Genomic DNA, 14064 nt, shown 5'->3' on the forward strand with positions numbered 1-14064 from the left:
CTGTCCTCCTGCGTCTTTTGCACAGCACCCTTCAGCCAGGAGAGTGGGAGCTGGGCACCTCCTTCCACCTAGTAGAATATTTCTTCCACTGCACATAACTGAGCGATGGGATTTCCCCCCATCGCCACTTCTGTGAGCTTTAAAAGGAAGGGACTTGGCCTAATCAGTGCTGATGGCAGAGGCACGTGCCTGGTGCTGGCTGCTGCTCAGGATTGGTGCTGCCCTGGCAGGAGATGGCTTGCTTGTTCCACTTCCCAGAGGGAGTTGGGGTGCTGGATTTGAGGTGCCCCCTTCAGTCTGATCCAGCACCCAGGCTTTTACTCCCTGCATGTCATCTGACTGTGAGCATCTCTTTGCATTCTGTACCCTTCCCATTTGTACAATGGTTATAATTCAGTTTTTGTTGCAGTACAAATTGCTTTGGGATGGGGGGGGGAATGTTTCTCCTCCAGGTTGGTGGCTGTGTTGCAGCTGGCAGAGATTTGCTGCCTTCAATGGTGGCATTGGGGCTGTCGCATGTCCAGCAATCCAGCAGACTGGAGAGACCTGCTTAAAACTGGGCTGCTCATGGACAGAAACCTTGCCAATAAGCTCCCACAGGTTGCTAGTCCTCAAACCCTTTAGCTCTCATACTTTCTTGTTTAATTCCTATTAGTTATTTGAGATATATAGATAGATAGATAGATATAGATAGATAGATAGATATCAGATTGTGTACAGTTTCTTTGCATAGCATCATGGAAGAGGTTATTGGACACTGCAAGGAGGACGGTGGGCTTCACTTCTGAGCTCCTGTGGGGCCCTCAAGGGATTGTTGGACTCCCATCACCCCAGATTGTTGGGCATGCAGGCTGATGGGAGTTGTAGTCCATAAAACATCTAGGGGGCGTCACGTTGACTTGCCCGTGTTTTGGCAGTCCATAGTATGCCCTAGCAGTCATAACAAAAATATTCTTTGGTGATGAGTTGGCTGCTGTTTTTAATGGCTGGTTGTTTTAGCTGTTGTTTATCTTGTTGTAAAGTTGGCTGTTGGTCTGCCTTTTGTGTGTGTGTCATGCTGATTTTATGTGAGCTGCCTTCTGTTCATTTACAAAATATTGAGTAGGATGATGAGGATGACATTATCAGTACAGTCATACCTCGAGTTGAATGCGCTTCGGGTTGAGCGCGTTACTTCCGGGTTTCGCCGCTCGCACATGCGCAGACACTCAAAATGACACCATGCACATGCGCGGTAGCGGCAGATATTACCACTGTAGTACAGTGGTACCTCAGGTTACATACGCTTCAGGTTACATACGCTTCAGGTTACAGACTCCGCTAACCCAGAAATAGTGCTTCAGGTTAAGAACTTTGCTTCAGGATGAGAACAGAAATTGTGCTCCGGCGGCGCGGCGGCAGCAGGAGGCCCCCAGCTAAAGTGGTGCTTCAGGTTAAGAACAGTTTCAGGTTAAGTACGGACCTCCGGAACGAATTAAGTACTTAACCCGAGGTCCCACTGTATTAACAAAAATTATCAGGACGTTGGGATGCCTCCTTCAAGCTCCTCACAGGTATTTGGGACAACAGGCCCTGACTGACCTGATGGTCTCCAGCTGTTTTGGACTACAACTCCCATCCCTGCTTGCTGGGGCTGATGGGGGGGTATAACTCCAAAACATCTGGAGTGGTGCCAGTTGTGTGAAGGCTGCCTTCCCCCCTCTCCCCACATGATGCCCTTCTTGTCCGGACATCCCATTGGATAATGTTGTGATCCCTTAATGGAGGTGGTGAGGGAGCCAGGGGTCATCTAGCTCAACCCCTTGCTGAGTGGCAGCATTGTTCGTCCACCTACTTACCCTTCTATGGCAACCAAGTCAGATAGATCTGGGTGGCAGCTGTAGAAAGGGTTTGTGGGACCAGACAGCTGTGGGTTACCACATGTCAAACCACATTCTAAACTCTGCAGAAATACTCCCCCCCCCCTTGATATGTATTGATGTGCCTATTACCATCATTGTTAATAAATTTGCATATCGCCCTATACCTGTAGATCTCTGGGAGGTTTGCAACATGAAATTACAATATAAAAAAGATAGAATACATAATAAAAATAAGAACAAGGACAGCCCAATAACCCCCTCTTCCACAACACATTTTAAAAGGGCATTGGATGTCAATCAGCCCAAGGCCTGGTTGAAGAGGAACGTTTTCTCCTGGCGCCTGAAGGTGTACAATGAAGGTGCCAGGCGAACCTCCCTGGGGAGAGCATTCCACAAACGGGGGGCCACTGCAGAAAAGGCCCGTTCTCATGTTGCCACCCTCCAAACTGCTTGTGAAGGAGGCACATGAAAAGGGCCTCAGATGATGATCTCAGGTAGGTTCATGTGGAGAGAGCCAGTACTTGAGGTATTGCTCCAGTAGCTCCAGTCAGTACAGGATTCTTCCTTCCCCTGCTCCCTTCTTTTAATTTCCACAGCCCTGCTCTAAGGTAGGATAAAAGATAGTGACTCGCCTGGGTGAGCATGGCTGTTGAGGTGGGACTTGAACCAGGACCTTTAGGAATCATACAATCGTAGTGTTAGAAGAGGGAGCCAAGGGTCATCTAGTCCAACCCCCTACAATGCAGGAATCTAAGACGGTGCAACACTGGCTGTCCTCCTGCCGCAAACTCAGTTACCTTGGGCTGCAAGGGAGGGGGATGCCTGATCCTGAATGGGCCTGAGCCATTGTCCTAGGTTTGGTATTGCTGCACCCAGAGTCCCATTTCTGACCTTCCCACTGGATTCCTGGTAGCCTGCCTCAGAAGCTGCTGTGGGCGGGAGGTGGGGTGTCTTTCCATTCCTGAAGGCCCCCAGGAGCCTGGAAAGAAGCAGCGCTCCTGCTACACTTCCCCTCCTGCCAAATTCAAGCCCTGCCTTGATCCAGCAGCCTGCCTTGCGCCCTGGAGTCAGGCACATTGTTTTGACCCCAGCATGGCATTTCCTGAGATAAGAATGGCTTCCAGCTGGGAGCCAGGACTTCTTGGTTCTGTTTACAGCTCGGAGGTGGGCTGTAGGAACAGGCTAGGAGCCCTGGTGGGGATGCCTGAGCCCCATCCACAACTCTAATGCAACAAGGGGTCCTCTGAATGGTGTCCTGGAGAGATGGAAAGAAGGGTGGGAGTGGGCAGATTAGGAGAGGGAGAAGTAACCAGTGGTCAGGGATGATGGGAATTGTAGTCCACAAGCAGCTGGAGACCCAAGTTTGGGAAACCTTGCGACAGAGCCTGAGTTGTGGGTTCAAGCCCCACATGGGGCAAAAAATTCCTGCATTGGACTAGATGACCCTTGTGGCCCCAGTTGCGGCGATCCTTGGTGGCAAAGGCGCTCTGCGCATGCACAGAGGATGCTGCGACTCTTAGTCTTTGTGTTTCGGGGCTGAGTTCAGGTGTGGCCTCAGTGGTTCACGAGGGCAAGGCTGGCCAGCCCTACCATTGGGCAAAGCGGGGCAGAGTGAGACAACCAGCTCTGGCAGAGGACGCCAAGTTACACCCCAGCAATGTCCCCTGCCTTGTCTCACCTCTGTTTGTCAAGACCAGGCTGGCTTCTCTCTCAATGGTAGTTTTGTTTCAAAACTAAACAGACTAGGCAGAGGATGTGGAAATCCCAAAGAGCCTTTTAAGATCACGAGGGTCCCTTTAGAAACATGGCTTCCCGCCTCTCTTCCCAGTGGCTGATGGCTTTTTTTTTGGGCCACCTGTTTTGTGAGGAGGAAGCCGCCTTTGTCCAAGAGAGAGGGGGTCGCCCTGTCTCTTTCCTCCCCGGCTTGTCACGAGGATTTTTGACGTGCGCCACTCCCTTTCTGCTAGGGGAGCCCAGCTCGGCCAGGATGGCAGGAAGTTGCCTCACTGCCAACAGGATGATTAAAAGGACTGAGCTCCTTCCGAAAGAGGGGGCTCTGGTGGGCATGCTCTTCTTGCCCTTTGACCTCCAGCCCATGACTCCTTAAATGGCTGTGGTTATTCAGTGTCAAGACATATGCACTCTACACGTGGTCAGGGACCAGCAGGGCCTTGCTAGGAGTCTTAATAGAATTCTGTAATCATTCTAGCAGGGGCTTTAAAAGCTGATATTGTAACGATTAAAGGAACCTTGTAAAAATACACGGACTGGTTATATCTTCTGCAAATCGAAAGATCAGTCCGAGTGTCAGAAACAAGAGATGGGGCCTTCCATACAGGTGTCATCCTGGCCTAATTTCTTTCGCTCCCACCAGTAAAGGTATCCTTAAAAGGTTTATAGCCCCGTTGGTGTGTCCTGTTCTAGGTAATTACGGAGTGTGGCTGGGGTGCTGTTTTCAATGGTGATCCTTCTTGGAACACACTATTATATTTTATTATTGTTTTACGCACGCAGATCTCCAACCAGCCCTCACTTTTGGGCGTCATGACCATGACAATGGGAATTTGGAAAACTGAGGTGGGCGGGGGGGGGGGGAGGATTTCCTGTGAATTCTGTGTGGAAGAACAAAGCTGTTTGCGGGGTGGGGTGTCCCGCTTGTTCACACCAGGAGGTGCGCTAGCTGTGACATGTTTGTGTGTCAGGCCACTAACTAGTGCAGCAGTTGGCGGGTGGCTCAGGAATCCTAAGGCTGTGGGCAAGGGCGGGTTCAGACCCCTCTTGGCGAATGGCGCTTTTTGACTGATTATCCCCCCTCCTCTCCTTGCCCCCTGCAGGCCCGTGACACGGAGACTGGGGAACTGGCGGCCATTAAGATAGTGAAGCTTGATCCAGGTAAGCTGGGGTGAGGTGGGCTGGCTGCTTCTTCAGCAAGGTGGACTTCACAAGTCTTCTTTCAGAACTTGTTGAATGGTTTGGAAAATGTGCTGGGTCAGAGGCAGTGTGCAAGACTTATAGAAAAGATTGGGGTTGGCATTTAAGCGCCACTCTCTGTCAAGAGTCTCTGTGTCCCGTGTATCCATTATTGGTCACAGAAGAATGGATGGCAGCAGGATCCATTTTTCCTGTTGCAGCAGAAGTCCCTCCCTGTTTTGTTAGGAGGTGACGCCCCAGAAAAAAGGTGTGCGAGAACTTTTGAAGACTTTAGAAATTGCCCAGCCCCTTAGCCAAGGACCACCCAAAAGCATCATACAGGTGTCGCAGAAAGAGGTGGTCTACAACAGAAATTTGGGGGATGTGGCATGTCTCCCGTCTGTCAACATACCTGATAATGTTTTACCCCAGCCCACAAATACAAATACAGTGGTACCTCAGGTTACATACGCTTCAGGTTACATACGCTTCAAGTTACAGACTCCACTAACCCAGAAATATTACTTCAGGTTAAGAACTTTGCTTCAGGATAAGAACAGAAATCATGCTCCGGCAGCAGCGGGAGGTCCCATTAGCTAAAGTGGTGCTTCAGGTTAAGAACAGACCTCCAGAACGAATTAAGTACTTAACCCGAGGTACCACTGTACAGGTACAAGATCCAAATTAACGTATAACATTTAAAAACAATTCAAAACAACTACACCCACCAGGTAAAGCAAGTACAAGAACCATTAAACACATCCAGCAGTACGTCTAATTGTGCTACAGCAGGATGCTTATTAAAAAAGACATTTAATATACCTGCCATTAAAAAAAAGTGTTAAAATTACACCTTAACATGCTTTTATTCATTTATTTTAAAATCTGACGTTACCTACCTGTAATGTCTGAAACAGAGGTACTGGGAGCCAGCTCCCCAGGTGTGTCACACACATTACGTGGATTTTTAGAACACTTTGGAATTTGATACTGTCAGATAAAGGGCGGTAGTGACAGAGAGGCCCTTCTGGAGCAAAACAGTTTGTCCTGCTTCTTCTCCTCCTCAGGGGATGACATCGGATCCATCCAGCAGGAGATCACCACGCTCCGGGATTGCCGCCACCCCAACGTGGTGGCCTATTTCGGCAGCTACCTCAGGTGAGAGGCTCGGACGCTTTGGAAAAAGGAGTGGAATCAGGAGGGTAGGGCCATTGAGGTGTAGTGATATGGTTGCGAAAGCGTAGTCAGAATTGTGGAGTGGCAGGTTTGATGCTTGACATTTGGTCCCTGGTATTTGGCATGGATGGAGTCAGACTTGGTGGGATGGAATTGCCTTCTTTCCAAATGAAGAATGCCCCTGTGGAGGACTTTATTTTCCTATCTAGGGCTGTCAGAGGCAGTAAAATCAACCACGCATTTTATAGGATATGCTTGAGTTGAAATTAAGCAGGAGGCGGCCCTCAGAGTGTAGAAACTGAACTCATCCAGAATTCCTTGCCCAAAGAGAAATATTTCAGGCCTTGTGGATGGAATTAGCTGGCTCTGTGGTGACGTTTACCATATTTTTCGCTCTACAAGACGCACCAGACCATAAGACGCACCTAGTTTTTGGAGGAGGAAAACAAGAAAAAAATATTCTGAATCTCAGAAGCCAGAACAACAAGAGGGATCGCTGCGCAGTGAAAGCAGTGATCCCTCTTGCTGTTCTGGCTTCTGGGATAGCTGTGCAGCCTGCATTCACTCCATAAGACGCACACACATTTCCCCTTACTTTTTAGGAGGGAAAAAGTGAGTCTTATAGAGCAAAAAATATGGTAATTTTTGTGTGTGTCTTGGGAATGAATGCTTATGGGATCTGAGTGGAATATTCCAGGGGAGCCCTTCAGGAGATCAGTTTTCTTGTTGCCTCAGGGCAAGATATTCCTTTGGGCGCCCCTTCAAAGGGTGGCAGGTGGGAGAAAGAGGGGCCGCTTTGGGAGCTGAGGAAGGGGGCCATTACCACAAGCTTCTTTCTTCTCCCTTTAGGAATGAGCGCCTGTGGATCTGTATGGAATACTGTGGAGGGGGATCCCTTCAGGAGATCTACCACAGTGAGTTTCTACCTGTTTTGCTCCATTGTCCTCCTCTGAACTGGAGATGCCAGCAAGGCTTAAACTTGGGACCTTCTGTATGCAGAGTAGATGTTCTTGCCGCTGATACCTGGCCCCTCCCAGACTTGCATTGCCTTGCAGAACTGGAGATGGGCTGAAGGAAGGAAGGACATTGGCGAGGCACATGAACTGGGCATTTTGTCTTTATCTTTTCCACACTTAGATGGCCTTTCCTTCGGACTCTCCCCCTCCCCCAACTTTTATTGTGTTCTTTGAAAGAGAGAGTTGAGCACCAATCCCAGGGTCTAGGAGAAGGGTCCTTGCTCAGTGACTGAGCACCAGCTTTGCTCACAAAATGCCCCAGGATGAATCCCCAGCAGCATCTCTAGGGAGGGCTGGCAAAGTAGCTCGGGCTCAGCCAGACTGTAGCCCCAGGGATGGAGAAAATGCCAGTCTGTGGGCTGTACATCAACCATTCCCTCTCTTGAATGGTGCCCCTCCCTGGCCACACCCCCTTGCTCCCCCCTTCCTGGGTGGCTTTGGAGGCAGGGGAGTGTGTTCATGTGGCCCCTGGAAGGCTGCTTAGGCGGGAATGTGGCCCTCAGGGTGAAAAAGGCTCCCTGCACCTGGTGTGGACAATATTGTGCTCACAGTGTGGGTGTATTCCTGGAGCTTCACCGTTGGGAAAAATGGGTTGCATCCACACAGTTCTACTCAGAGCAGACATGTTGAAATGGACAGACCCAAGTTGGTCATTCGTTTCAACAGATCTACTCTGAGCAGAGCTGACGTTGGATCCAGCCCACCGTTTTTGCACAACTCTCTGGCTGGGCATGAGGACGCAAGTCGAGCAGAGGCTCAGGGTGTCCCTTGGCACTCCTCTTCTTTCATTGTCCCCCCCAAAAAACCAACCCACCCCTGTGTCTTCCCCTGCTCCTCTCCCCTTGATAAAAATCAGCCCCCCTGCCATGAGGTCCAGAAGGAGAACTCCTGGAGGTGTTGGTGTCTGCATTAGGGTCCAGTTTGTCCCTCGGAAACCGGTCTCCTCTCCCCTTCCCCCCTGCTTTCTATTCTGCCTGCCTTTGTTGTCGTCGCAGACATGAGGAGAACACACACACACCCCTTGACAAAATAGGAAACCATCCTGCCGCCGGTCTGTCGTAACCGGTACTTTGCTTCTGGTGGGTTTTACTTCCCCTTTTGGCTCCCTGCAGTTAGTTTACTTACAAGGCAGAGAGCAGCCTCTGCTCAGCCTCCCGTCTCCACGTCCAGCAGAATTTTTAAGAGATGGCATAAAGTGTGGAAAGAAGCTCCTGGTGGCTGATGTGAAGCGCAACGGCTCTGCCAGGCCTTCCAGGGAGGTTTGGCCTGAGGAGATTCTGAGAGGAAGTGGGGCCTAGGAAAACAATTAACGCGGTGGGGGGAGTAGACGAACAGACAGACACAATAGCACCTGCTTCCTCCCCTCTCGGAGGAGGGCACTGTGGACTGTTTATTTCGCAGGGTTGGCACCTGGCATTCTTACCCTTCATCCTGCAAGAGTTTAAACCAAAGATGCCAACCCCACCCCCCCACACTCTGGGGTCCAACCACTAACCAGACCCCTCCCAGGTCCTGAAGGCAGAGAGTGGTGAGCCCTGCAGGGCCATCGCTTGAGACGGCTCATGAAAGGAAGCCAAGCCACGTGTTTCAGAGGCAGAAGCCCAAACAGACAAGGCCATAAGCCCATCTCTCCTAAGCAGGGCTGTGTAATTGAGGAGCACCCCTGCGCCGCCCCCCCCCATTCAAAACAGCCATCTCCCTCATTCCCAGACACAATTCTCTCTCCTAGCTTTAAATTTCACCTTAATAAGCAAAGCCCGCCTCCAGAGTTTTGCTCGGGGAAACCCAATTGCCAAGTCTACATAGGCAAAAACCTGCTTTTATTAGCGTTGGGGTGGCAGGCGACATGAGATGCAATTGACCCACCTTTTTTGCTTCTCGCCTCCAGCCACTGGTCCCCTCTCGGAGAAGCAGATTGCCTACGTCTGCCGGGAGACCCTCCAGGTGAGTGGGTGGGCGGGGCTGAGCTTGCAGCACGTTCAAACCCGTGCCAGGTGGGTGTGGGCAGCCTGTTTTCTTTTTATTCAGTGCCAACAAAAGCCAGAGTGAGCAGGTGTGTGTGAAGTGTCAGAGTGCCCCGTGTCTGCACCCGGGGCAGGAGTCAGTCTCTGCCTGGTTATTCCGTCTCCCCTCCCAGCTCAGGTGTGGTTGCAAAAATGTAGGGTTGTCAAGAGAGGCGCCTTCAGAGCTTAATTGGAACTTGGTGCTAGGTTTGGATCTGCAGCATAAGAAACACGCATGGTGTAAGACATGGGTAGGCAAATTAAGGCCCGGGGGCCGGATCTGGCCCAATCGCCTTCTAAATCCGGCCTGCGGACGGTCTGGGAATCAGTGTGTTTTTACATGAGTAGAAGGTGTCCTTTTATTTAAAATGCATCTCTGGGTTATTTGTGGGGCATAGGAATTTGTTCTTTTTTCCCCTTCAAAATATAGTCTGGCCCCCCACAAGGTCTGAGGACAGTGGATCGGCCCCCTGCTGAAAAAGTTTGCTAACCCCTGATTTAAGAGGTCCCTTGAGCATGTACGGAGTGGTTTTGTGTGTGTGTGTCCCCCATTTCTTCACTGTGTACACCACAGCTGGCTTTTCAGCAATCCAGGATTAGGAAGAGGCTTTCTGGGAAAGATCCCCCTCACAGGCTTTCCACTTCTCTTTATCCAAACCAAGCCCCGTGGCTTCTGCCCTCATTTCCCTCCTTCTCTGTGACTCTGCGGCATCATACAGACGGACGCTCCACACCTTTGACAGGAAGCCCCATTTTCCCGCTGGCCGCTCTGTTCTTTTCCTGCCTTCCTGCAGCTGAGAGAAACTGCTACAATGGCAGGGAGTGGAATGTAGGTCACTAGCTCTGTGTGTGTGTGTGTGTGTGTGTGTGTGTGTGGACTGAATCTCTACAACGAAAGGCTTCAACGTCTGGGGAGTTTTTAGTTTGGAAGAAAGAAGATGGGTGCAAAACATACAACTGAGATTTACCAAATTATGCGTGTACCTGCCAACACTAATCCAATGAAAATAGGGATGTCCTATGGCGTAATGATAGGAATTTTATTATTTATACCCCGCCCATCTGACTGGGTTGCCCCAGACACTCTGGGTGGGCGGCTTCCAACATACTGTATATAAAAACATAACAAAACATTTAAAAACTTCCCTATACAGGGCTGCCTTCAGATTTCCTCTAAAGGTTGCATCGTTACTTATCTTCTTGGCTCAGGGGTTGCATAACTCCATACCCTCCAACATTTCTCCAATGAAAACAAGGGCATCCTAAGGAAAAGTGGGATATTCCGGGATCAAATCAGAAACCAGGGGAGTTCTTCTGTAAATCTGGGACTGTCCCTGGGAAACAGGGACACTTGGAGGGTCTGGCACGGTCAGTGGCGTAGCGTGGGGGGTGCAGGGGGGGCCGGCCACACCGGGCGCAACATCTGGGGGTTAGGGTTAGGGGGCGCAAATTACTTGACTTGCCCCGGGTGCTGACAACCCACGCTACGCCACTGGGCACGGTGCAGGGGCAGATTTTGGTACCCCCAAATGGACCTCCTCCATTAGGGATCTTCTCAATTTGGCGCCCCTGGGCTCAGCACCCTGTGCAGGGGAACTACCCACACTGCCCTAAATCCTGCGCTGAATGGTGTGAAGGTGGATAGAGAGAAGTCCCCCCCACTCCTTCTCTCGAAATGTGAGAACCCAGCTTCCTCCAGTAGGCAGGGTACCCTCTGCCCGCCCAGTGTAAATCTGAGCTTGCAGTTGGCTAACAACAACACTTAGATCTTGCTTCGCCTGCAGCACAGCCAGGCCTAGCTTGACGCTTCTCTTTGCTGCCTCTTTTCAGGGCCTTCACCACCTGCACACCAAAGGGAAGATGCACAGGGACATAAAGGTATGATTTCCCTGCAGAATCCAGGGCTTGGCTAACCTAGGCTCAGTCACCTGGGCTCAGTCGCCCTTTGGAGTTGCTTTTGTCAGCCTCGGAGGAGGAAGGCAAGGCTGGGTGGGAAGGGAGGGGAGCAGTCTGTCTCCCCGCCCCCACCCCATTCTGCTTTGGCAACAATAGCTGCTCTTCTCTTTCCTTTCTTCTGTCTCTTTTCCAGGGGGCCAACATCCTGCTTACGGCCAACGGAGACGTGAAACTCGGTCAGTTCCTCTTCTCGGCTTGCTTTCTTGTGGCAAGCCTTTCCTACTTCCAGCTGCCACTCCCAAAATCTTCCTCTAAATATCTTCATCTGTGGGTTTCCCTTCTCTAGACCATCCATAGTGACCATGCCTTGACTGGGTGTGCCCCAGGTTTCTGCACTTAGCGGGGACCTCCAGATTGGGGACTGCAGGGGTGGCTTTGGTCTACCTGTTCACATCCCTCTGGCTTTGCTCCAGATCCATTTACCGTATTTTTTGCTCTATAAGAGCAAAAAGTAAGGGGAAATGTGTGTGCGTCCTATGGAGTGAATGCAGGCTGCACAGCTATCCCATAAGCCAGAACAGCAAGAGGGATTGCTGCTTTCACTGCGCAGTGATCCCTCTTGCTGTTCTGGCTTCTGAGATTCAGAATATTTTTTTTTCTTGTTTTCCTCCTCGAAAAACTAGGTGCGTCTTGTGGTCTGGTGCGTCTTATAGAGCGAAAAATACGGTTCCTTATTTTTCTCTGTATAAGATGCCCCCATGTAGAAGATGCCCCCTACTTTTGGGGACCCCAAATTTAGAAAATGGGCATATGCGCTATCCGTGTATAAGACACCCCCAGATTTTTATCCTTATTTCAAAGTGAAAAAGCCCCTTCGTCTTATACATGGAAAAGTACTGTATTTATTTAAAACAGGGACTCTGGCTGTATCTCGCCATCTTTTCTAGGGGTGTGGCAGTGGCTCAGGAGCAGAGCTGGGGTGTGGCATGCCAGCTTCAACCCCCCCCCAGTTTGGCATTTGTTAATAGTGTATTTTGTTCGTTTGGTTTCTGTGAGATACCTGGAGAACGTAGGCTGCCATGCAGCCTTACAAATGTAGGCCATAAATTAATAAATGAAAATATTCTGGGTGGGTTGAGGGCTGTGGGCTCAGGGACATTTGAAGGGTTTTATTGTGGGGTGGGGTGGGGTGTAGGGCCTGGCCCACAACCCTCCTCCTGTGGAGCCTGGATTGCTCTGGCCCCCCACCTGAGTAAGAAATGTTTGCCCTTCGCCTTTCTCAAACCACCTCCTTCCTTCCCACAGCGGATTTTGGGGTCTCTGCAGAGTTGACGGCATCTGTGGCGAAGCGGAACTCCTTCATTGGGACCCCCTATTGGTAATGTGGGTGGGGGGCAGCGCTCTGTTCCTTCCTCTGCACCCTCTCTGTCTGGAGGGTGAGCTGTGGGGGCCATGAAGCCCCCAATTTGGCCACAAACGTACCCAGTGGCCTTGAACATTCGCTGCCTCAGTCCTTCGGCCTGCAGCATGGGATGCTGGTTCTGACCATCCCTGCAGGGTTGGTGTATGTGAAGCACCTTCGTAGCCTTGGCTGGCGGAGGGGAGGTGTTGCCTAGTGGGCAGAGCTCTCCTCACAGGTCGGCAGTTGCAGGGAGGACCAGGGGAAGACGGGCCCTTTTCTCCTTGGGCAGCCGCAGCTTCAGGTCCGTGCAGGCCGCCCTTTCCCAGGGTGGCTGTTTGGCTCAGCTGTGCCCCTTCTCGTCCTCCCAGGATGGCGCCAGAGGTGGCTGCGGTGGAGAAGAAAGGCGGCTACAACCACCTGTGCGATATCTGGGCCCTCGGCATCACGGCCATTGAGCTGGCGGAACTGCAGCCACCCCTCTTCGACCTGCACCCCATGAGGTGAGCTCAAAAGTTAAGCCTCAGTTGAATGTGTGTAAATTGCCTGTATTTACTGAAATCTTTCTATATGGCCGCATCATAAAATATCAGGGCGGCCAACAACAATAAGAGCCTTTTGACAGTGGAACGGACTCCCTTGGAAAGTGGTGGACTCACCTTCCTCTGAGGTTTTTAAACAGAGGTTGGATGGCCACCTGTCAGGGATTCTTTAGCTGTTATCCCTGCATTGCCACAAGGCTGGACTAAATGACTCTTGGAGGACCCTCCCAATTGTACAGTATTGTGTTTGTGTGAATAGGTATACAGTCGTACCTCGGAAGTTGAACGGAATCCATTCCGGAAGTCCATTCGACTTCCAAAATGTTCAGAAACCAAGGCACGGCTTCCGATTGGCTGCAGGAAGCTCCTGCAGCCAATCAGAAGCTGCGGAACTTGCGTCGGATATTTCCTGCTTGGCAGGGGGTTGGACTCGATGGCCCTTGTGGTCTCTTCCAACTCTATGATTCTATGATTCTATGATTCTATGATTCGGGTTCCAAAGAACGTTCGCAAACAGTGGTTCTTCGGGTTACATACGCTTCAGGTTACATACGCTTCAGGTTACAGACTCCGCTAACCCAGAAATAATACCTCGGGTTAAGAACTTTGCTTCAGGATGAGAACAGAAATCGTGCTCTGGTGGCGCGGCAGCAGCAAGAGGCCCCATTAGCTAAAGCGGTGCTTCAGGTTAAGAACAGTTTCAGCTTAAGAACGGACCTCTGGAACGAATTAAGTACTTAACCTGAGGTACCACTGTACTCACTTCCAGGTTTGCGGTGTTCGGGAGCCAAAACGTTTGACTCGCAAGGCGTTAAACTTCCGAGGTACAACTGTACAATGAAATAGAAATCACCTTTAGAAATGGCACAAAGGGATATTTAAAATGGCTGGCCCATGAGCTGCAGAGGTCTGTCTACATGAAAAGGTATTCAGGAGGATCCATTGAAGTCAAAAGCGAGAGGGTGCCTGCCACATCTCTGCTCGAGCATTCCATAACGCAGCACTAAAAGCCCTTCTCCCAGTGAGGACCGGCTGAGGCTCTGGCTAGCAGTGCACCTCTGGATGATCTCAGTGATGGAGCTGGGATGCAGGGGTTCAGGTAGTCCTTATGGTACCCTGGGCCCAAGTTGCTCAGGGCTTTGTTACATCAAAAGAAGAGCCTCAAGCCTCACCTGGCTGCAACAGGAGCAGCCAGTGCAGGGGTTTTAGCGGAGGTTTCCCATGCTACCAAGCCGTCTGCCCCCATCAGCAGTTTAGTTT

General features: G+C 50.8%; 1 protein-coding gene and 1 long non-coding RNA gene across 2 annotated transcripts in view; one reads left to right on the plus strand and one right to left on the minus strand.

Annotated features, from left to right (window-relative positions):
* MAP4K2 (mitogen-activated protein kinase kinase kinase kinase 2) overlaps nt 1-14064 on the plus strand; it is a gene marked incomplete at its 5' end in the record, with an annotated part of 38666 nt that overhangs the window by 1108 nt on the left and 23494 nt on the right. Inside the window, 8 exons of the mRNA XM_083417045.1 lie at nt 4697-4754; nt 5840-5930; nt 6798-6862; nt 8853-8908; nt 10798-10845; nt 11057-11099; nt 12169-12241; nt 12634-12765. Of these exons, the coding sequence (XP_083273171.1) occupies nt 4697-4754; nt 5840-5930; nt 6798-6862; nt 8853-8908; nt 10798-10845; nt 11057-11099; nt 12169-12241; nt 12634-12765 (566 nt within the window). The remainder of the gene's footprint in view (nt 1-4696; nt 4755-5839; nt 5931-6797; nt 6863-8852; nt 8909-10797; nt 10846-11056; nt 11100-12168; nt 12242-12633; nt 12766-14064) is intronic.
* Nucleotides 9497-10712, minus strand: LOC310666399. Its single transcript, XR_014505898.1, has 2 exons — nt 10461-10712; nt 9497-10327 (listed from the first exon to the last, which is right to left on the minus strand). It is a non-coding gene; the product is annotated as an uncharacterized lncRNA (long non-coding RNA).

The sequence above is a fragment of the Podarcis tiliguerta genome (assembly GCF_965153285.1).
Source record: "Podarcis tiliguerta genome assembly, chromosome: 16".
NCBI classification, from domain to species: domain Eukaryota; kingdom Metazoa; phylum Chordata; class Lepidosauria; order Squamata; family Lacertidae; genus Podarcis; species Podarcis tiliguerta.